Source organism: Martes martes (assembly GCF_963455335.1).
Source record: "Martes martes genome assembly, chromosome: 4".
NCBI classification, from domain to species: domain Eukaryota; kingdom Metazoa; phylum Chordata; class Mammalia; order Carnivora; family Mustelidae; genus Martes; species Martes martes.
In genome coordinates this window covers 161293768-161314089 of record NC_137891.1, presented here as the reverse complement: position 1 = coordinate 161314089, position 20322 = coordinate 161293768, and the positions used below count along the sequence as shown (strand labels likewise).

The 20322-nt window shown below is 54.1% G+C and overlaps 1 protein-coding gene across 1 annotated transcript; it reads right to left on the bottom strand.

Moving 5' to 3' along the window:
* Nucleotides 1-5810: 5810 nt before the first annotated feature.
* Nucleotides 5811-19791, bottom strand: NT5C1A (5'-nucleotidase, cytosolic IA; the record flags this gene model as incomplete). Its single annotated transcript, XM_080802717.1, has 6 exons — nucleotides 5811-6767; nucleotides 8301-8485; nucleotides 10795-10917; nucleotides 12546-12675; nucleotides 13086-13253; nucleotides 19666-19791. 6 exons carry the CDS (start codon nucleotides 19789-19791, stop codon nucleotides 6402-6404), a joined length of 1098 nt encoding a protein of 365 aa, XP_080658843.1. The 3' UTR covers nucleotides 5811-6401.
* Between the last annotated feature and the right edge of the window lie 531 nt (nucleotides 19792-20322).

Below are 20322 nucleotides of genomic sequence, written 5' to 3'. Positions count from 1 at the left end.
GGTGCGATATCTGGGAACAGCCCCACACATTCCCACACGGCAGCAACCGTGTCCGACCTAGAGCAAATGTGTGCTCCATTACCCCAAAGACCCGGCCTCATCTCTTCCCTCACTCACATTTCCCGCCTGGCCCTGGGAGGCTTCAGGGTTTGGGACCAGGCCCAGGCATCCAGTCTGCGGTGACCTCATGATTTTCTACGTGGTGGCAACTCCAAGATTAGCCCAAGGCCTTCTCCTAATTCTGTGGCAGGCCCATCTAACCAGTGGGCCCATGAAGGCATCTTCACCCACAGGCCAGGAGCGTGGGAAGCAGTAACTCTAGTCTATAGAACCCCAGTATGTCTTACAGGGACCACTAACTCTGAGGAGATGGGTTACTGAAAAGTTGCCAGCATACTTCACGTTCATAAATTCAATCTCAACGGCATCAAGGAGATATTTCCAGATCAAGGTCAAGGGTTAGTCACTTCTGGGCCAGACTAGAACACCCAAGCAGAGTAAGGAATCCTAGCCTAGGCTGGGCTGGGCCAAGGGGACAGGAAAGAAGGTAACTTTTCTAGCCATGATCATGAGATGACCAGGACAGCCATGGGAGGTTGGCAGGTTTTGCAGGTGTTTACAAGGCTCCATTCAAGTCATAGCGTGAATGACTCTATCTGAATTTGTGCAGTATGCAATCTGCCCAACTGCCCACATTAGCCCTGGAACTATCAGCAGGAGGAAAGAAACAAATGGAGATGGTGAGGCAGGTGCAGCCAAAAGGGGTATCCTAACACAGATTCTACCACTTCCTTTCCAAGGCTGTGGGAGGTAGGGTTTGGAGGCAGAGGGGTGGGAGCCAAGACTTTATTGGCCAAATCTGAAAGCTGGAAAGAAAGATATGGAACTTGGCCTCAGTGGCCCCCATGCTGCACATGTGCAAATGCCCATGAGATGATGGGAATGGCCAGAAGCAGTCCCAAGAAACAGGGCTGGCCATAAGTATATGGGGCCCAGGATCCTTAGTTAACAGAGATAACCATCCTGTCCACTGTACACACACACACACACATACACACACACACACACACACAGAGTTGTCACAGAGATATCTGATCTGTTACACGCCCACATAAACATGGACACATGCAGCTTTCATCCTGTTACACATGCTCATATGAATCTGTCCACACACGCAGTCACAGTGGTTGCTGGTAAGAGAAATCAGCTTGTCACACAGGAAATTTTCAGAGCACCTATAGTGCTTTTAGGCCAAGCTACCCACGGGAGTCCAGCACAGCACCACGTACCACAGTAGAGAAAATTAACCAGTGAAGAAAACCAGGAACTTTTGCCAATGGCGGAGTGCTGGCCTCTAGCGCCACCTACTGATGGGAAGGGTTTTCGCGCTTTGCCTTGAGCTGGTGAAACCCAGAGAACAGGGACCTACATTCAAAGGCACCCAGTCTGGGGAAGCGGCCAACCCCAGGATGCCTGCCATCCCCTCTCCATCCCCCCCTCCACCCCTCCTGCCCAAGTAGGGTGAGACCCCCGGATTCTGAGTGGTACCGTGCCATCAGAGAATAAACAGGGCCTTGCAGAGGCCCTGGAAAGCAGAACCCCACACCAACAAGGATGTCAAAATAGGGTTCCATCTTCTGTACCAACTCCAACTTGCTAGTAGGGGCTCCTGGAGTGCTGGGTTGAGAAGGATTCTGAGGCCACGTCTGGGCTTAAGAGACGAGAGTATCATAATGGAACAGTCATGTCTATAGGTGGGACCACTTCTGCATTTGCCTTTCTTGCAGCGGATCCTGGAGACTGGGTAAACTCCTCTGGCTACCGGGTCCCAGATTTCTCCTGATCCGCAGTTCCACCATGAGGGCATGTGCGTTGCTCACACCTGCACAGCCCAAGACAATTGCCATTTTGACTTTCACTGGAGTTTTAGCTCTTGCTTGATCAGTAAGTTCTGGGCCAGCTAAAGCACTCGCTGGAGCTGCCTTCATAAAGAAGTTGTTCCTACTTCCACGGAAAGCATACGGATGACTTGTTAGAACAGAGTGCTGAAGTCAACATCGGCCGCTCCATTATATGCAAAACCAATATTTAGCTAAAGCCCATCCACCTACCAGCACTTTTCATTTCCCAAGAGGCCCAGGAGGGCAATGACGAGCTGAGAACCACAAAGGCACGCCGAGCAGGTGCTGGACAGCCAGCTGGGCTCAGCCCTAGCCAAGGGTCCTACTCCCTGCCCTCACCCATCAGCTGAGGAGGGCACACCCGAGTCAACTTTATGAGTCAACAACATTTCAAATTATAACAGGCCATGGGGCACTTGGAAATGGTCAAAACCTGAAATCTGAAATCCTCCGATACCAAGGATCTGTTGTGTTCAACATCACGGTACTCAACTAGTGCCTATGATTTTCTGCAGCCCTAACGATCCCCGCAGATGGGCACGGAGCCCGCCCATGCTGCCCGCTCTTGGCAGTGAAACCAGCTTCTTCCTCCAGCACTCGGGTGGATATGAGCTGGTCTCTCCCACGAAGGGGCAGGCTGCGGGTGTTTGCCTCAGTCCAGGGTCAGATAAATATTTTCAGCTCCTTGGTCTCTGTTGAAACAACTCGATTCTGCTATTGTGTGCAAAACCAGTAGGCATGGCTGTGTTCTGATGAAAGTTTCTTTACAAAAACAGGTGGTGAGCGGGATTTGGCTCATCATCAGTTAAACCCTGCATGAGCCCCACACAAGGCCCTTCAGACTGGGTTCCAGAGAACTTGGGTGATGCTTCAGCAGCTCTGCAAATGACTGGTTCTAATTTAAATTCTTCCTAGCTACTTAGGACACTACAACAGCAATGTACCACATGTTGTATAGCAGTTTAACAGGAAGGAGGTCAGCATGCTAACTGGTGGGCAAGCTCCTCTGTCAGGAAGCTTCTCTTGCGGCCTCTATGCTGTCTGGGCTGAATGGCAGAATGGCTGAGAGCCTGGGTCCCAAGAGACAGACATGGGCTCATTGCCAGTGCTGCCACTCACCAGCTGAGTGACTCTGGGTAGGTTACTCTCTCTAGACGAGCAACTAGAGTGGACGATGGCCATTGGGCCAGCACAGACTCCCGGAGGCCCCTTTTGCTGAACTGTGGGAAGATGGCGTTGTCACAGTGGAGGGAGGCCAGTGCAGCGGAGGCCACGGAGGGGCACTCGGGGCCTATTTCACAACTGTCATAGAGGTATTTCCATGTGTTAATCACCAGTTTGGTGTGCGGGCGCTCACCAGTCACACCAGCTGGATATCATTATGATCCCGGATCCATCTCACATTTGAGCTTCTCACAGGTTTTGGTTTCTCCTAGCGTTTCCTGCTCCGTCCCCGCCATTCTGATTGGGCACCTGGGGAAAGGAGGGAGCAGCTTTGCGATGATCTTTGCAGTCTCAGCGCCTAGGAACAGGGCTTGGTTTCCTGCTCACTGGCAGATTCCCCTGGGTCTGGGACAGCGTGGGCAAGCACTTCCTGGGAAGCATTCAGGGGACTTGTCGGGGGACAGAGCTATGGGCTCCAGGGGTCCAGCATTTCAGGAGCTGGGATCCTCTGCCCTAGTGCTGCAGTTCAGTACAGGCTGTAATGCTCACCTGGCCTTTCAATTTGCCCAGGGAACCAATGCACAATGCTCCTTGCCTGGGGTTCCTCCTCACCACTGGAAAGAATCAGAACGTGTGTCTGGCCGCTGCCTCACCTGCCCCCAGGATTCTGGCCTTTTACTCCAGCCCCCTAAAGCTTTTTTCCAGGCCCGAGATGCTCATTTATGGTTTCAATAACAGAACCAGATCCCAGTGGCTCTCACTGCCCAGGGCTGTTTGTGTCTATTACTGGTGGCTCCAGTGAAATCCACAGCTTTTACTGCCCCCTTATCTTTCTCCTTCCAGCATCATATTTTTCTGCTTCCTGAAAGACCTGGAAGAATCAGGGCTATTTATCATTAGGTCCTGGAGGCAAGACCTCTTGATTCCCAGAATCCCTAGGGTTTATCTTAATTAGGTGCCATCTGGTGCCTAATGTACATACCCTGTTCTGGTCATGCAGACTAATACCATCCTTTGAACCTCGACTGTGCCAGCTTTGCAGGCTGCATATGGCTCTGGCTGGCTCTGGAGCCCTAGAGGCTCATCCAAGGGGGTGATTCTGACTGAGGGAAGGACAGAGGGCCTTTCATAGTTCAGACAAGATCAAAGCTGAATCCCTCTCTCATTTTTTTTCCTAGAGGCGGTTCTTATGTCTCCTAGTATCTCTGGCTGGGCTTGGAGCAGAGGGAAGAGCTCAAAACCAGGCCTCCTGCCCTGAGGCCTCCTGTTGGCCAGATGGATCCTGGTTGCGGACTAAAAGACCTGTACGAGGATATCATCATCACATGCCTCTCCCTTGATAAGGCGATCAGTGGTGGGGTCTGCCCCAGAAACTCAGCATGGCCTTGACCTTCCGCCTTCCCCCACTCCCCAGCCCAGCTTCACACACGGAGAGTGCAAACCCAGCCTGGCATTCCTCTTCTGGCCCAAACTATTGCTCAGCTTGGAAACACTTCTGTCTCCCCACTTTGTCTTCCATCCTGGATTATCTCTCTGCAACTACTACCCTGCCATACACTGCCCGGAACTTGTCCCCATTCAGATCCTGCACTGAGTCCACAAAATGACAAAGGTCAGGTCCAAGGTAGCCCTTTACCTCCTTTTCCCACCCTCACCAGCAGTCCAGCTCTCTCTCACACACCTCCAGGCTCCTGCTCCCTATGAGGGGGCCTTTGGCTTCCTTCACAAAGTGCTTGCTTACAGCTGGGATGGCCCAGGAGCCATATAATTGGTCACCTGCCCTCTCAGATGGCTGCTCACCTGTTCTGGGTCTTCCTGAGGGACCAGCCATCCACGTTTGCACCCTCCCTTCATAAAGAGAGCCAGGCTCGTTAGCAAAAAAAGAAGCGGACTCATTAAAGAGTAAGAGTTCTCCCCTAGAAGTGGTGACAAAGAGGCTGCAGAGGCTCCTGCAAATGGGAGATTCACTGGCACGCTGCAGGGAGAGGTCACCTCATTCTGGTGTCCCTTGCACAGCATCCTGGTGACAGAGAGCTCAGTGCTTCCACTCATAGTCCCATAGCTGGAGGATCTTGCTAGTGCACCTTTCAGCTCCTTCCTGTCTAATGGGTCACTGCCTCAGACCAGATTTTCCCATGTCACCCTGGGCAGGCCTTCTCTCAGGGGCAAGCAGGACACCCTCCCACGTCAGCCACTGAGATTTCTTCCCCGCATTTGGGCCCACAACAGCGAACCCCAACACTCTATCTCTTCCCCGCTGGCAAAGCTGCTTGGCAACACAGCATAACACGGTAACCAAAGGACTGAGAGCTGAGGGGAGAGGGGTGGCAGGCAGGAACAACTAAACTTTGGCTAAAAGCGAAAGCAAAGGAAGCCCTGAGCAGGCGGTCCAGAAAGCTCCTCCTGGGGAAGAGCCCGCAGTGCCCCCTGCTGGCGGAAGGAGAGTTTGCGTGCAGGTTAAGTTCATTCCTCTCTCCTTCCACAAACCCTGCTCCTGGCAGCTGACCCCCGACGGGGGACTCACAGTAGAGGATCATGGGAAGCAGACAGGTCATCTTGTCTTGTGGTTTCCGAACGTGCAGAATGAGAGGTAGGGTTGCTGCGGACGACTGTGCATTTTGCCCCTTTGACAAAGGCCTCCGAGCCGAGGAGTCCATGGGGGCTGAAATACAGGCTACGTGCTTCTGAGCAAGCCACGAACCCCAGAGTGGATCTGGGTCAGCGTAGAGCAAGGGTCGTCTTTTTGAAATTCATTCTTGAGACAGTGTTCTCCTCTAATTGCACAAAGGTATCCTACAGTCTGGCAGCAGCCCTGGGCAGGGCAATCTTATTAAACCATGCCAATGCAGCTCCAAGAGAGATGGAAAACCACCTACAAGATGCCGGAACTGAGGCCCATGAAAGGGAGGGACTTACCCCAGGTTGTCAGTTCACACCGCCACAGAGCTTGGAAGCCGGATGCCTTCTCTCTCAAAGCCAAGTTCTTTGCACGGCACTGAGCTAGTCTTTATCCCAAGCTCCCTTGGAGGCAGCCTGGCTCCTCTGACACTGTCACCCTCATTCCCATCAACCCACCCTCCTCCTCCCCTGAAACCCAGCTACTCTGCAATCTTACTCTCCCAGCCGGGATCGTGGCACAGTGTTTGCCCTGCAGGAGGGCTGGTGGGGGGGCTGGGTCAGTCTGAGTAATTCCCTACAAGTTCCTCACTCATGGGGATGAGGGCAGACGTGCAGAAGGACAGAGAGGTGAGGAACTAGAAGGGTCCACTGGACGTTGGGGTGGAATACAGACAGGGATCCGTGCCCGCAGCCCTGCAGGTCAGTGAAGCTGGCAGCTCACTGCGCAGCTGGGGCTGGCTTCAGAGGCGCAGGCGGCCGGGGCTTCTGGGCCACACCGTAAGGCACATGGGCGGCCACCGTGCCCATCTCCTGAGCCCCGGCCACGTGGAACATCTGGTCATCGAAGAAGATGTGTGGACGGATCTTCTCGAGGAGGGGTCCCTTGGGCGCTCCTGCAAGGAACAAGGCCTCATCCGTCTCCAGGCCCCAGCTGCGCAGGGTCTTGAGAGCCCGGGCCCCCGAGCTGGCTGCGCTGCGTGCTGTCACCAAGTAGGTACGGATTGGGCACTCCAGCCGCAGGCCCTTGGAGTAGAACTTCTTCTGCAGCCTACCCAGCGCCTCCAGAAAGCCCTTCAAGGGGCCCTAGGAGAAGGCAAGGGAACACGATGAGCTCCTCTGTCTCCCAAACATTTGCCGCCTCTCTGGCAGGGGTCCTCCCGAAAGCACTAGGGTCCTGCTGTTTGGGGTGGGAAAGCTTTTCGAGACCCCTAAATCTCCCAGCTCTGCTACACCTGCTGGAGCCACTGTGTGTGTCAGTGGGTCTGTAGGTACCTCTGTCAATCTGGGCATCCATATTGCTGTGACTGGGGCTGTCTGGGTCAGGGCAACTGTCACTATGTGTGTCCGTCTACATGCCCTGTAGGTACGTGGTTGCCTGTCGTGCAGCTGCGTAAGTGTGTCCTTCTGTGCAATATCAGCCAGGAGGATATTTTAGTGACTATTGGATGGGTACCCTCTAATCAGAACGGACTCCAGCTGCAAACAACGGGGACAGACAGACCAATGTGTACCTGCCAAACATCGACCCTGCCCATTGGGCACAGGTGGCTCAGGATGTCACGCCCCAGCTCTCTAGGGTCAAGGGAAAGATTGACTCTCTGCCATGCCCAGAACGGCAAAGCTGAAGGAGGATGTGTGAATAAAGAAGCAGAGTCTAATGAAGGGGAAAGCTGCATTGGTGGCTGGAAACGAGGGCAGGTGGGCTTCTAATCTTAAAGACCCCTCCCTGGCTGGGTGACCTGGAGCAAGTAGTGATCTCCTGGGCCTCTGGCTACCACTTAGTGGTAAAACTGGTCCTTTCCTGGGTTTCCAGAGATTTCAGGAGGACTCCACAAGAACGGAAGTCAGATGAGTATCTGGGAGCTGCCACTAAAAGCCTGCTGAGCTCTTGGGGAAAGAGTTCTGGGATTATTGCATACCCAGACTTCTGTTAAAAGCACAAATAGGATCTCCCAGGAGGTCTGTGGATCCCAACCCCTCCAAACCCAGGGAATTTTCTCCAGGCTTCCTGGCATATTCTACTCTCAGGGAGACTCCAAGCAGTGGAAGGTCCCCAAGCCTCCAGGCCAAGGAGGTAGGAGGGCTGGTGTGGCCCAAAGAAGTGGGTTTCTCCAGACCCCACAACGAGTGGGGTCTCCCTGCCCCCTGAGGAGTGCCCAGATTTTCCTCTCCTCCAGTAAGGGAAACAGGGGCTTCTTGAGGACCTGGGACCTGGGAGACTACTCAGAGCGGTGGGCAAATCTCAGAGAGGGGATGAAGGTTCTGGAGAGAAGATGGCAGTTTTGGAAACAGAGTGAGGCCTTCAGAAAGAGGAAGGAAGCTTCAGAGGGTGGGGGAGCTTAGAGAGAGAATGGGGGCTTCCAAGGTGGAGGATAGGACTGCAGTGAGGGGGACGAGTGTCAGTGAAGGTAGAGAAACACATTGAGGGGGCCAGGAGTCAGGTGAGAGGGATGAGGGCTGGAGGCCTGGTGAGGGGAACTGTCTGGATTCTGGGTTGGGCCTGGGGTTTGGTTCTGGGCTTAAAGTTCCAGCCAAGGGCAAGTTGGCCAAGGCAAGTTCCAGCCAAGGGCAACCCGCCTCGTTCCTCTCAGGGGTTCTGGGGAGTGTATGCAGCACCTGGGCCAAAGGTTTGTTCTCGTGGGCCTTCTCATGCTCAAAGAACCTGTCCAGACCATGGGCCTTGACGATGCGTTCCGACTCATCCGAGAAAAGCACAGCATCCCCATCGAAGGCCACGCGTAGCTGGCTCTGGGACACAGCCACGTCCCTGCTGGGGCTGAAGATGGTGGCCGCTGCGATCCCTAGGCAGAGAGAGGCAAGCGTTGTCTGCCTTCATCTAGGCAATAGGGACCCCTGACACGTGCCTCAGAGACCCGGGGCCAAGAGAAGGCCATCTCAGGCTGCCTTTGCCCCCCCGCCCCAGCCTCTCCCAGGACTCAGGGCAAGACTTATGGGGGCTCATACTCAGAGTATTTAAAAACTGGTCAATAAGAATGGACAGCGGCTTTTGCTCTGAGGAGGGCTCAGAGGGCCCTGGCCCATGTAAGGGTTTCCCTTTAGTTGTTGCTTTGTGGGAAGGTCCGGGGAGGGGGTGTGCCAGAAACAGAGGTAACTCGGAGGACTCAGGGAAACAGCTGTTTACCAATCAGTATGGAGAAATTTCAATTCCTTAAAATCTAGTAAGGCCACGCTGGTATGGACCAGCCGAATATCAATCCTGACCAGAAGGAAGGGTCCCCCAGGCCACTGCTGTCCTTCTAGCAGATCCTCAAGGCACGGTGGGGCTGGGCTGGCCTGGCCTCAGTTACTCTCTACTGTTGATTCCTGCAAGTAATCAACACCCTCTCTGGACCAAGGTAGAATTAAGGGTGTTCAAGCTCTGGAGCTGGAATCACAGGCTGAAGTCTACGGGTACCCCCCAGTTCACTGCCACAATGGCCCCAGGTATACCCCACTCAGGGTTCCTTGAGGCAACGTTGGTGACCAAAAAGGGCAGTACCAATGCCATCTGACTGTGTACAGACTCTGCAACCCTGGGCTTCTCCAGGAGTCAAGGATGCCCATGGGAGCCCAGGCCCCAGACTGGAGCTGCACTGGGCAGCAGAAAGCCAATGCTAGGAGGCTGGAGGCCTGGGGGTCTGTTCTCTGCTGGTCATCTCCCAAGGGCTGCTTCAGCTCTGCTCTTGGAACTGCAGGCTCGCAAGGGCTGGGCTAGGGCAGAGGTCCTGGGAGGAGAAAGCAGTGTCAGGCTCCCGGCAACTTCAGCAGCCAGAAGATGCTCCCGGGTATCGGGCCGGGCACCTTCTCAGCGCCTGCAACATGGGAGCCAAGAGGAACCAGGACCACCCAGCTGTGGGCAGGGTCTCCCTCCTGACCATCCCCTGCTTGCTAGCAGGCACTCAAATTACAGATGTGGAGAGGCACGCACTGAGGCCAGTGCCAAGGGCCCAACCAGACCAACCAGAGGGTGTGCCATCCGCCTAGGGAAATCGCTTCTGGTTTCTGGTTAAAGAAAGCCTCTTGCAGCCCAGAGCAACACAGAGGAGTGAGGCATCGCGAGGTAAGAGGCCAGGCTTCTAGGCAGGAGACAGCATGAAAGAGGGAGAGAACAGTGGATATTTTAAAAAGAAAAAAAAAAGTAGGGCACCTGGGTGGCTCAGGTTATGATCCCAGGGTTCTGGGATGGAGTCCCGCATAGGGCTCCTTGCTCAGGGGAGAGTCTGCTTCTTTCTCTGGCCCTTCCCCCCCACCCGTGCTCGCTCGTGGGCGCTCTCTCTCTCTCACCCTCGTGGGTGCTATCTCTCTCTCGCATGTGCTCTCTCACACATGCGCAAAAATAAATTTTTAAAAAATCTTTAAAAAAAAATGTGAATATATTGCTGGTTGATAGTGAAACCTGCCGGGAGTGTTCGGCCTGAGGAGCCCGCTCGGGCAGTGTGGCAGTCCTTCCTCCCCTGTGGGCCTGTTTTCTTCCATGAGCAATAGGGATACACACCGTGTCCAGAGAACCAGGACTGTGGGATACCAGGTTCCCACAGTTTAACCCTAAACTGTCCCTTGACAGAGACCCACGGAGGGAGATTCTCTTTGTCAGTCCTTGCGGCTGGGTCTCCTAACCTCACCTCAGCACTGGCCAGGCCAGCTGCTGGAATGCCAGCCGTTTCCCAGACCCCAGGGCTCAGGAGGAACTATATACTGACCTTCCTCCCCACTGGCCCAGACGGGGGGGGCAGAGGCTGCTTCTGGTCACACAGGCATCAGAACTACAGACCTGGAGGGTTCTTAAAAGTGAGTAGACTTCCAGGCTGTAAGGAGGGTTTCCACGGGAAGAGAAGGCTGGGGGATGCTGATGAGTAAAGGCGTCCTTACCACGGTAGGGTGGAAGGTGGGAGAGTGGACTAGAAGGGCCGTCAGTGGAGCAGGTGAGCCTTATTCTCAGTTTACCTGACAGGTCACAGGAATTAAGGAAGGCACTCCCTTTCCAATTACCATAGTAACCCCTAGCATCTGCTTAGAGCTTTAGGGCCAGCCCCCCTTCCCCGCCCCCCCGCCCAACTTCTGCAACCCTTTTGTCAGACTCCCCACATTCTCCCTCCCCAGCATGACTCACCTTCATCAATGGCTTCCCGCACTTTCTCCGCATCAGCTGACAAGTAGAGGTTGGTGTGATAGGCCTTGAGGTAGCAGATGGGGCTATTCCCACCTGTCATGCAGAACCGCTCAATGAACAGGTCTGGGGGAGGAGGCAGAGAGAACCTAGGTGATGCATGAGTCAACCCTCAGGACCTCAGAGGGGTCCCTCCGTGTCCAGTGGGCTCCACATCGGCTCTGAGTGGTGATGGGGCAGCAGAGCGAGTCTCGGAGTGATTGTAGGCCACCCTTCCCCCTCCATCCTTCACCCATGAAATATGGATGACTAACCAGGAGTGACCGCCTGGCTCACGGTAATGTCCTCTTGTCAGATAATCACACTACTACGGAAGGTGGGTCTCCAGCCAGAGGCCGGCCCTCCTGGTCGCAGCTGGTTGGATAGGAGCAGACACCTGACCCAAGCTGGACGGATCAGATCCTCTCCAAGCCCTGGCGGATGGTCACCCAGTATCTCTGCGGTCCGCGGCTGGAGTGGATTTGCCGGTTGTCAAGAGGCCCCTGCTCTGGGCCTACTGAGTCACTCCATCACTACTACTCCAGCCCCTCATGCGGGACAGTCCACAACGGAAGGCCTAATTCCTGGCGTGGCAGCAGCCCTTCAGGGCCCTGCTCCAGTACTACGGCTGGTGTCCCTTGATCACTCCGTGCCAGTGTCCTAAGGTAGTTAAATATTTTGAGTATCATTCTGCTCCCAGCAATTTGAAATGAGATTACGAAAATGCCACCAAACTCTGTTGGTTGCTTAAAACAAGGATTTGTAAATGTATAAATTTTGGCCATATTCAGGAAAAGCAGAGAGACCGAGTTTGGGAAGAGAGATGTGGGTGCGGGGAGGGACTGGAAACAGACATGCTGAGAGAAGCGGAAATAGGGGCTCATGTGGCCCGGAGAGAAAAAGCCCAGGAGAGATTTCCAGTACTTGGATTCAGGCTGCTCTGGGCCCAGTTTTACTTCCTGCCCTGTGGTTCTAAGAGTCATCCTTTTAACCTAATAAGATTCTCTTCAGCGTAGGCTAGCTCTGGAGGGTCTGTTACTTTCAATCAAGAGTTTGGACTAAGGGGCGCCTGGGTGGCTCCGTGGGTTAAGCCTCTGCCTTCAGCTCAGGTCATGGTCTCAGGGTCCTGGGATCGAGCCCCGGCTCTCTGCTCACTGGGGAGCCTGCTTCCTTCTCTCTATGCCTGCCTCTCTGTCTACATGTGATCTCTGTCTGTCAAATAAATAAATAAAATCTTAAAAAAAAAAAAAAGAGTTTGGACTAAGACACAAAGTTCCTTCACTCTGACAATTGCACCTGCTTCTCCTAGCAGCCTTGTAAGGCCCGTGAGCCCCGTTGGCGATAGAGAAACTGAGGTGCCCTGCCCAATACAGCAGGGCCTATGCAGTGGTGTGCTGACGCTGGTCTGCACCAGCTTGCAGGAGCCAAAGGTTAAATATTCAGGGAATTTTTTTTTTTTTTGAGCCAGTTACATTGTCCAACTGTTGATAACTTGAAATCAGGCACGGAAGGATATTCACACCCTAAGATGACTATGTTATAATTTTTGTTGTTGTTTTTTCTTTTGGTTTGTTTTGTTTTCTTGAGAAACCAGATTACCAGCATACCTCTGGGCTTCAGGTTCTAGCTGGTATTACCTACCCCCTCCCCAGAGGAGTGGCCCCATCCACAAGCATCCGGTAGGCATGTCCCATGGCCAAGCCCCTGATGCTCACCGTAGTGGTTGATACTGTTGATCAGACGGACCCCCACTTGAGCGTGGTTGTTGGTCACGAGGACGATATCAAAGATGTCCTCGCTATCGGGGTACAGCTCCCGCAGCCTCCTGTTCACAGCCTCCAGAGCCTGGATGGGAGAGGGGACCCTCCTGCTCAGAACCCCAGGGACTGACATCTGGAGTTGGTAGCCAGCGTGGGGGAGGAGGAGTGAGCTGGGATCTAATGGGGGCAGAGAGGGATGGTCAAGGGCTGGCTGTGGACGTGGACTGTCTCATCCTAACCTCAGCCATTGTGCTGGCTGATATCTGCACAGGGGTGCCTCCATACAGGGTGAGTGGGGGCCGAAATCCTGCCCAGCTCCACTCACCAAGCTAGTGACCTGGAGTGGGATTGCATTAGCGCAGGGGACAGGGAGGCTTCTTCCCACGATGGCTCTGTCCCCTTGTCAAGCCGTGTTCCTGTGGACTGGCATCTACCCTTATTCAAACCCAGGAGGGCTTTTTTCTAATCCCCACAAAAGCACTGTATGGCACCCACCTTCACAAAAGGGAAGGCTGGCCCCGGGCTGAAGGGCTCGTTCTCGTGTTCCAGCTGGTAGCGTACATACTCCTCCACGCCCTGCTCCGTGTAGATGCGCTGCTCCTCGTCCATGCGGAACAAGGCTCGGGAGGACACAGCAATGGTGACAGCATTCTGAGGCTTGGGCTGTGGAGGTGCAGGAGGAGGGCTGTTACTCCCACTCTCTGAAGCAGGTCTCCTGTGCCAGCCTCTCTGGGTGCCCAGCTTTGGGCAGGGGCAGACCTGGGTCAGGACCCCTTCCATGCGGGACCCAGCAAGGACCTGAGAGAGACAGGGGCTCCCTGCTAAGGAGCATGATCCAGTGGGAGGACATGTCTTCAGGGAGTGTGCAATCTCGTGGGCCATCTGGACACAATGGAAAAATGAATACAGTGCCTGTAGCCAGAGTGTGACTGATGCTCGAGATGGTCTCCAGATGATTTCCATTATAACATGAGAGCTACATGCCCTGTAGGAAGAAATGGTGCCCAGAAACATGGCAGTTATGTAAGAAAATTCATCTCCAGCCCAGATCTTTCTCCTGAGATCCAGACTGATATATCTCATTGCCCCAGTTGACTAACAGACACTCAAACTTAACATGCCCAAGGTTGGATTCCCACCACCGCCTGCACCTCCAAACCTGGTCTCCCAACTGCCTCCTCATCTCAATGCTCAGCACCACCATAGACTCAACACTGAGGCCAAAACCCAGAAGTCAACCTCAAGTCCTCCCCGCTCCTCAACTCCCCTCCCTACACCAGTCAATCAATCAATCAATCACCCAAACCTGTCCACTCCATAAAATCCACCCACTTCTCTGTGCCCTCCCTGCCAAAGTCCAGTCCATCACCATCTCCCATCCTAGGTCATCCATATCGTTGTTAGGGGGTGTTCTCAAGTTCACATCTGATGATGTTCCTCCCCCTTTCAGTGGTAACCGCTCCTCTCAAACTCTGTTCCACAGCCTTGAGTATGGAGTAGGAAGCCCTTGGAGACAGATGCCTACCTCTCCGCACTGTCAACTTTCTGCTATCCAGCTTTGCTCGATCTGACCTTTCTCATGTCTGAGTATCGTTTCCTGTCTGTCCCTGAGCCTTTGCACATGATGTGCCCTCTGTCTGGCTCTTCATCTAGCTAACTTCCCCCCAACCTGCAGGTTTCAAACTATGTGTCCCCTGCAGGAAGACCTTTCCTGCTCCTAGTCATAGGTTTGTTACCTCTCCCATAGATTTCCTTTTTTAATTAAATGTAGCATGGCCCTAATTGCTTATTTACCTATTTCTATTTCTGGACAGAGTCCTGGGGAGGAAGCAGGGACCATGCTTAAGTTTGGAGGGAACATAAGCCATTCAGAGTATCTATAGTGCTTAAAATTGTGCCCAGCACCTAGTAGATTCTCAGTAAATTTGTAATGCTCCTGAACTCTCACATAATCTATTTCAATGAGAAACGGTATTTGCTATGACAGATTTAACATGAACTAGAAACTCCGGGACAATACCCTAATCTGTTCAGATGGCTTGACATACAGTAGGTGCTCCGAGAATGTGCTCCGAGTTTTCTGTAGGTGCTCTATTGTTTGTTTGTTTGTTTTTGGTTGATGCAAATTATACAAACATTTACTGGTTCTTTGTGCCGGGTCCCTGGGCTCTGCCTGGGAAGTGGTCCTGGAAGGGACAGGGCTCCTGCCCTCAGAGTCACATGCTGATAAGGAAGAAAGGCAGGTAAACAGAGACACAAAAGGGGCTGGCATGAGTGATAGGACACAGGGGAAAGCAGAGTCTTGAGGACGGGTTCACAGTAGGCTGTCACGGGAGAGGAGGCATTTCTGTGCAGCCCGGAAGGAGGAATCAGGTGAAGGAAGGCAGTGCATTCACAGAGGTAAGCAGAGCCCAGGGCAGGGGGCGTGGGTGCCGATAAGCCCAGAAGAGTGGGCAGGTGCTAGGAGGCCTTCCCCAAGGCCCAGGAGGGCCTCAGAACTCCTTCACCACCCTCAGTGGAATAGAGAGAGACAGCAGCTGGACCCTTAAGAATCCCTGGGGAAGATCAGAATGTAGGGGTGACTCCCACTTTGCATGTGAGGAAACAGAGGCTCAAGATGGGGACAAGACTCATAAACGGACCTCAAATTCGGGCCTGCTCCTGATAGCGTTGCAGGCCACGTACCCAACTCCACTGCTGCTTTCTGGAATCAAGCCTGGGACCCAATCAGTGGGTGACATTGAGTGATTACCATGTGACAGGCACTGGGCTGGGGACATGGCAGGAAACAACACAGACAGGATCCCTGCCCCCACAGAGCTTGCGATCTGTCCCTAAGCAGAGGTTTGTGCCATCCTTTCCAAGAACATTATCTAGTAGAACTTTCTGTGATAACAAGACACGTTCGGTCGCTTGAAATGTGACTAGTGAGACTGAGGAATGGAATTTCTAATTGTGTTTCATTTTAATCAATTTAAATTTGAGTAGCTATGAATGGCTAGTGGCTAATGAAGCTTTAAACCTCAAAGCAGTAAATGGAAGACCAAAGAGTTCCCCAAGTGCATGCAGTAAGTCTCAGTTTGCCTTTGACTTTGACCCCAACAAAGATGGTGTATCCAGCCAGCGGGGTCAAGGAAAGGCAGTGGCAGGCAGGACAGGTGCCTCTTCTGGGGACTCAACCCAGGTACTCTCCCAGTTGCCAGCCACCCCTGTTTGTGTGATGACGGGTTGGGGACCTCCCAGCCCCCTTGGCAACTGTGAGCTTTCAAGGAAAGAAGGGAAAGCAAAAGCAAAGGATGAGGGATGGCCAGGGACGGTAAGTGTGGGTGGGGTTGGGGGGTTGGGGAGACCACTCTCATAAACCCAGGAAGCCTGCCAGCCTTCAGAATGGAGACTGAGTTTGCCCCACCTGCTGGGCTTACTTTCCCAGGGACAGACCCAACACCCCATCAAGGACAGAGAGCCAGCTGCCCTCCTGGCCGCTTCAGGCAGGTTCCCAAGCCAGCCGCTCCAGCCCAGGCAGCCAGCCAAGGTCTCACTCCTTTCTTGCTGTCCCACAGTCCCTGCCAGTCTTCTTCATTCTGGGTCCCCTCTGGTTGGGCTGCTCAGACCCCATCCCCTCCCATCCCATTTCTGGCCATCACAAGAAAGATATCCTAGTTGTCTTGGCCCTAGGAGTCTCCACTTCCTTCTTTTACAAATGGGCAAGTAGACTCAGAGACAGACGGAGTATCACTGTAGGTCACACAGCAAAGTCAAGGCAGATCCAGGTAGGTAAGATCCCTAGACTCTGGCCTCTAACCTGGCCTCTGTCCACACAGCAGCATCCCCCCCCCCATATACCCTTCCTGGACAGCTTCCAGATGACCTCAGACCCTTCCATTTCAGCCACTTCCTTGGGACACTTGCCCCAGGGAGCCCTCCCCCTTCCAGATTTGGGAGAAATGGTGGGGGAACACCATGCCCCCAGACTGAGGTTCCTAAGCTGCAGGGCTCTCTTTCTCCTCAGAATGGAGGTCCCCAGGGAAGGACCTTTCCACCAGCTCCACCTGCTCTGACACCGTATAAGGAGGGTAGGGTCTTGGGGGGCAGAGGGCATGAACTGCTGTGAGAGATACAGAAAGAGCGGCCTCTCCAGGCTCCAGCAGAGTTGAAGGGACAGGTAAAGGGCTGGCCAGAGCTGGGGAGAAGCCAAACACTTGGAGACACCCCTGGGCCTAGCTGCAGAGGGAGACCACCCCTTCATGTGTTGTTAGGCATAGCTAGGAACAAACTGTTCCTCCAGAAGACAGAAAGAAGTCCCGATTCCAGACTGGGAAATGGGTCAGGGAGACCCTTGTCCTAGACAGGGGACTCAGCCTGGGAACAATGGGCTCCAGGGAGCTACGGTCCTGCCAGTTCTCTGCCTTCTACTGGTGCTGGGGGGCAGGTTGGGGGGGATAATGGAGGAGAGCCAGCCTGCCTGAGGAGCTCTCATTTAGACCGACATGATTCTGCCTGTTGGGCCCAAGTGAGGAACACAGCCAAAAGCTGTTCTTTCCAAACAGTCTTACTGGGAGAAGAGCTGCTGGAGGAGAGAGGGACAAGATAGGTCTGGACTGAGGAGTCCTCTGACCCCATGAGGTGAGGGCCTCCTATGGGCCTTCAGGGCTTAAATATTTCACTCAGGCTCCTGGGAATGAGACTAAGCTCTAATGGGACCCAGGAGGTCTAAAGCCCTCAAAATAGCTTGTGGGAGGAGGGGCTACTGCAGGAAGGAGTAGAGGTTGGGAGGCTGCCAGGCCCCTTACCTCCCAGAGGCCCGTGAGGCGTCAGGGGTCATGACTCACAACTAGGCCTGAGCTCCCTGGCTCCATGGTCCTTGTGAGAGGGTGGGGAGATGTATTGGTGAGCTCTACTCGCCACTCCAGCCCCAGGGTCCATCTCCTGAGCCATGGCCATGAGATTAGTCAAAGTTCCTCCTCAGGCAGGGACCAGCCTCCTCATTGGTCTGCTTGCTGCTGGGCTCACCGTCTCCCATCCATCCCCCAAGCAGCCCCAGAGTGATCGCGCTCAAATGAAATGGGACCAGTTAATACCCTGCTGAAAAATGGTTTTCATACTTTTAAAAAGGTAGGTTGACCTTTTACTTCCATGAACTCCTGGGCAGAACCCCAATATGTAAATCAGATAGTACTACAGTTTATTAGTATACATTTATTTGACTAGTTTACTTTTTGATTCCAATGTATTACCTGTACATGATCTATTTCTTATAATGTCAACCAACGGAAACAGCACGGTTGTGTAAGTGATAAATTTGAACCTAGGGGTTAGGCTGTCAGTGCAGACTTAAACGTCATCACCTAGTTAATTTGTTCTTGTGTTTGATTGGTTTGTGCACAGTATTAGAAAGTCCTGAGTCCCATCAATAAGTGGTTGCAACTGGCAAAAAAAATTTGTTTTGTGTTAAGATATAAGCCTCAAGATACTCAGCAACAATAATGGCCAGCAATCTCAAGATAAAACAGTTCCCAGGGAAAGCTTTATCCTGAGGTTTGCTAAAGAGAAATAAACCAAAAAACAAACAGAAAAACAAACAAAACAACAACAAACTAATCAACCTACAGCATTAAATTAGTATGTTGGTGGTACTGAAGGTGCTAAGATGTCCACATAACACATTTGAGTGAATTGAGTTTTATTACACATTTAATTGTTTAAGAGGTAGTTGGAAAAAAAAGAAAATAAATTAGATCCACATGTGTGCAGACCTCCAGAAACATAGGGCCCCAGTGGAACCTGGTTTTAAAACCCCTAACCCCACTGACTACCCAGGCTCCTGAGTATGGCATTCTAGACCCTATGTGGGTCTCTGGCACCCCACCCATGTATCTCCCAAGGATCCTGTATTTTCCCACTCAGTATCAAAGACATCCTCAAGCCGTTTGCCCATCCTGTTTCCCAGTCTGGCTGGGAAATGCTGCCTACTCAGCCTTTAAGCTGAGCTCAAACGCTGCGTCTGCAAAGCCTTTCTTAAGTCTGTGTCTGCAAAGCCTTCCTTAGCGGGCAGTCTCTCACTCCTGTATGCTCCCTCTGGACCATGTAGGGTCTTTCATCTGAACACTCACCCCGGCCAGGGTCTCCCTCAAAGGTCTCCCTCAGTGCACCGTGGGCTCCTGAGGCAGGGACTCAACCAAATTCATCTCTCAGTCCCCACTGCTGAGCAAGCAGGACCTAGAGATGCTGCAGGGAATGACTGTTGATAGGGTGGGCCTCCTGGGGAAGGGCCCTTGGAGGGAAGCAGCAGGATGCTTTAAGGTCAGGCTGGAACCTTTTGGAGGATGCCTCTGGGCCAACCTCCGTTCAGTCCCCTTCCCAAGCTCTGAGATCTGGGAAGCAGCAATGAGCAAGGCCCAGGGGACAGCGGGGACATCAGGAATCTGTCCGATGGGAAGAGGAGCTCTCGTCACTGTGTGAGTCTCCCAGACCACCACGGGAGTCACGGAGATGTTGATGCCCACTCTGACGGGACCAGAGCCCGGAGCTGTGGCGCAAAGTCCAGCGTGGGGAAACCTGAACGTAGGGCGAAGATCCCAGTGCAGCTCCCTTCCCTTAGGACGCGGACAGCGCAGCCCCCGGAGCCCACAGCGCAGGGCCGTGAGCCAGAGCCCGAACGCAGACTCTCGGGTCCGGAGCCCGATGCCCCAGATGGCAGGGACCTGAGCTCACAACGAGGAGCCGGGTTTCCAGGGTCAGGTTACCCAAGCCCCGGGCGCTTGGGCAGGCGCCGCTGACCCGCTGTGCCAACAAGTGCTGTCCGCGCGCCCCTGGCTGCGGGCTCTCGGAGGAACTGGGCCCCGAGGACAGCATGGGGGAGGGGGGTTCCTGGCGTGGAACCCGAGCCCGGGGGAAAAAACACCGGCGCAGAGCTCCCAAAATAAACGCGAGCCGGTGCCAAGGGCCCGGCACATTCTGGTGCTAAGGAGCTGCGTCCCCTCCTGGAGGCCTGCCACGGGTCCCTCTCCAGAGGGCTTACGACCCTCCCTCGGTCACCCTTCCCCTGCCCTCCCCCGTACCCAGGCCCTGCCGTTACCGATTTGGGTTTCTTCTTGGGCGCAAGGTTTTCGTAGAAAGTCTTGGTCTCCTCCCAGCACCGGGCTGCCGCGGTTTCTGCCCCCGGCCCGGGCTCGCGGGGCTCCCGGAGCTCCCCGGTTTCCATGATCCGGCTGCCACCCTGCCGGCCCGAGCTGGCGGCGGCGGGGACGCGGCGCTGACAGGAATGGGCTGCAGCTCGGAGGCGCGGCCCGGGCGTGAGAAGGGGGCGGGCCACGCGGGGAGTGTGCGCGCGCGAGCCGCTGGGGCTGGTGCGGGGCGGGGGTGGGGTGTTAAACTCATTCTCCGCTGCGGGCGGGTTGCTGATGTTGGATGTGTCCGGGGTGGGGGAGGGGACAGCTGAGTCCCCAAATGAATGTGGGGGTGGGTGGTGGCGACTGGGGAGGGTTTGGCCTTTCGGGCTCCCAGGAGCACCAGCCCTGAAGCTGGGCTTGCGGGCTGCCGCGGATTCGGGATTTCGGGGATCGTGTTCTTCGCTGGTGCTCAAGGGCACCGAGAGGGGAGAGGCCTGACAACTTTTTCCCCCAGGATGGTGATCCTTAAAGGAAAAAATGAAAAGCTAGCCTCCCCCCGCCAAAAGCCAGCCGGCGGCCTCTTTCCCCTCTGGTGCCAGGACCCTGGGAATCCGATTGGCAGA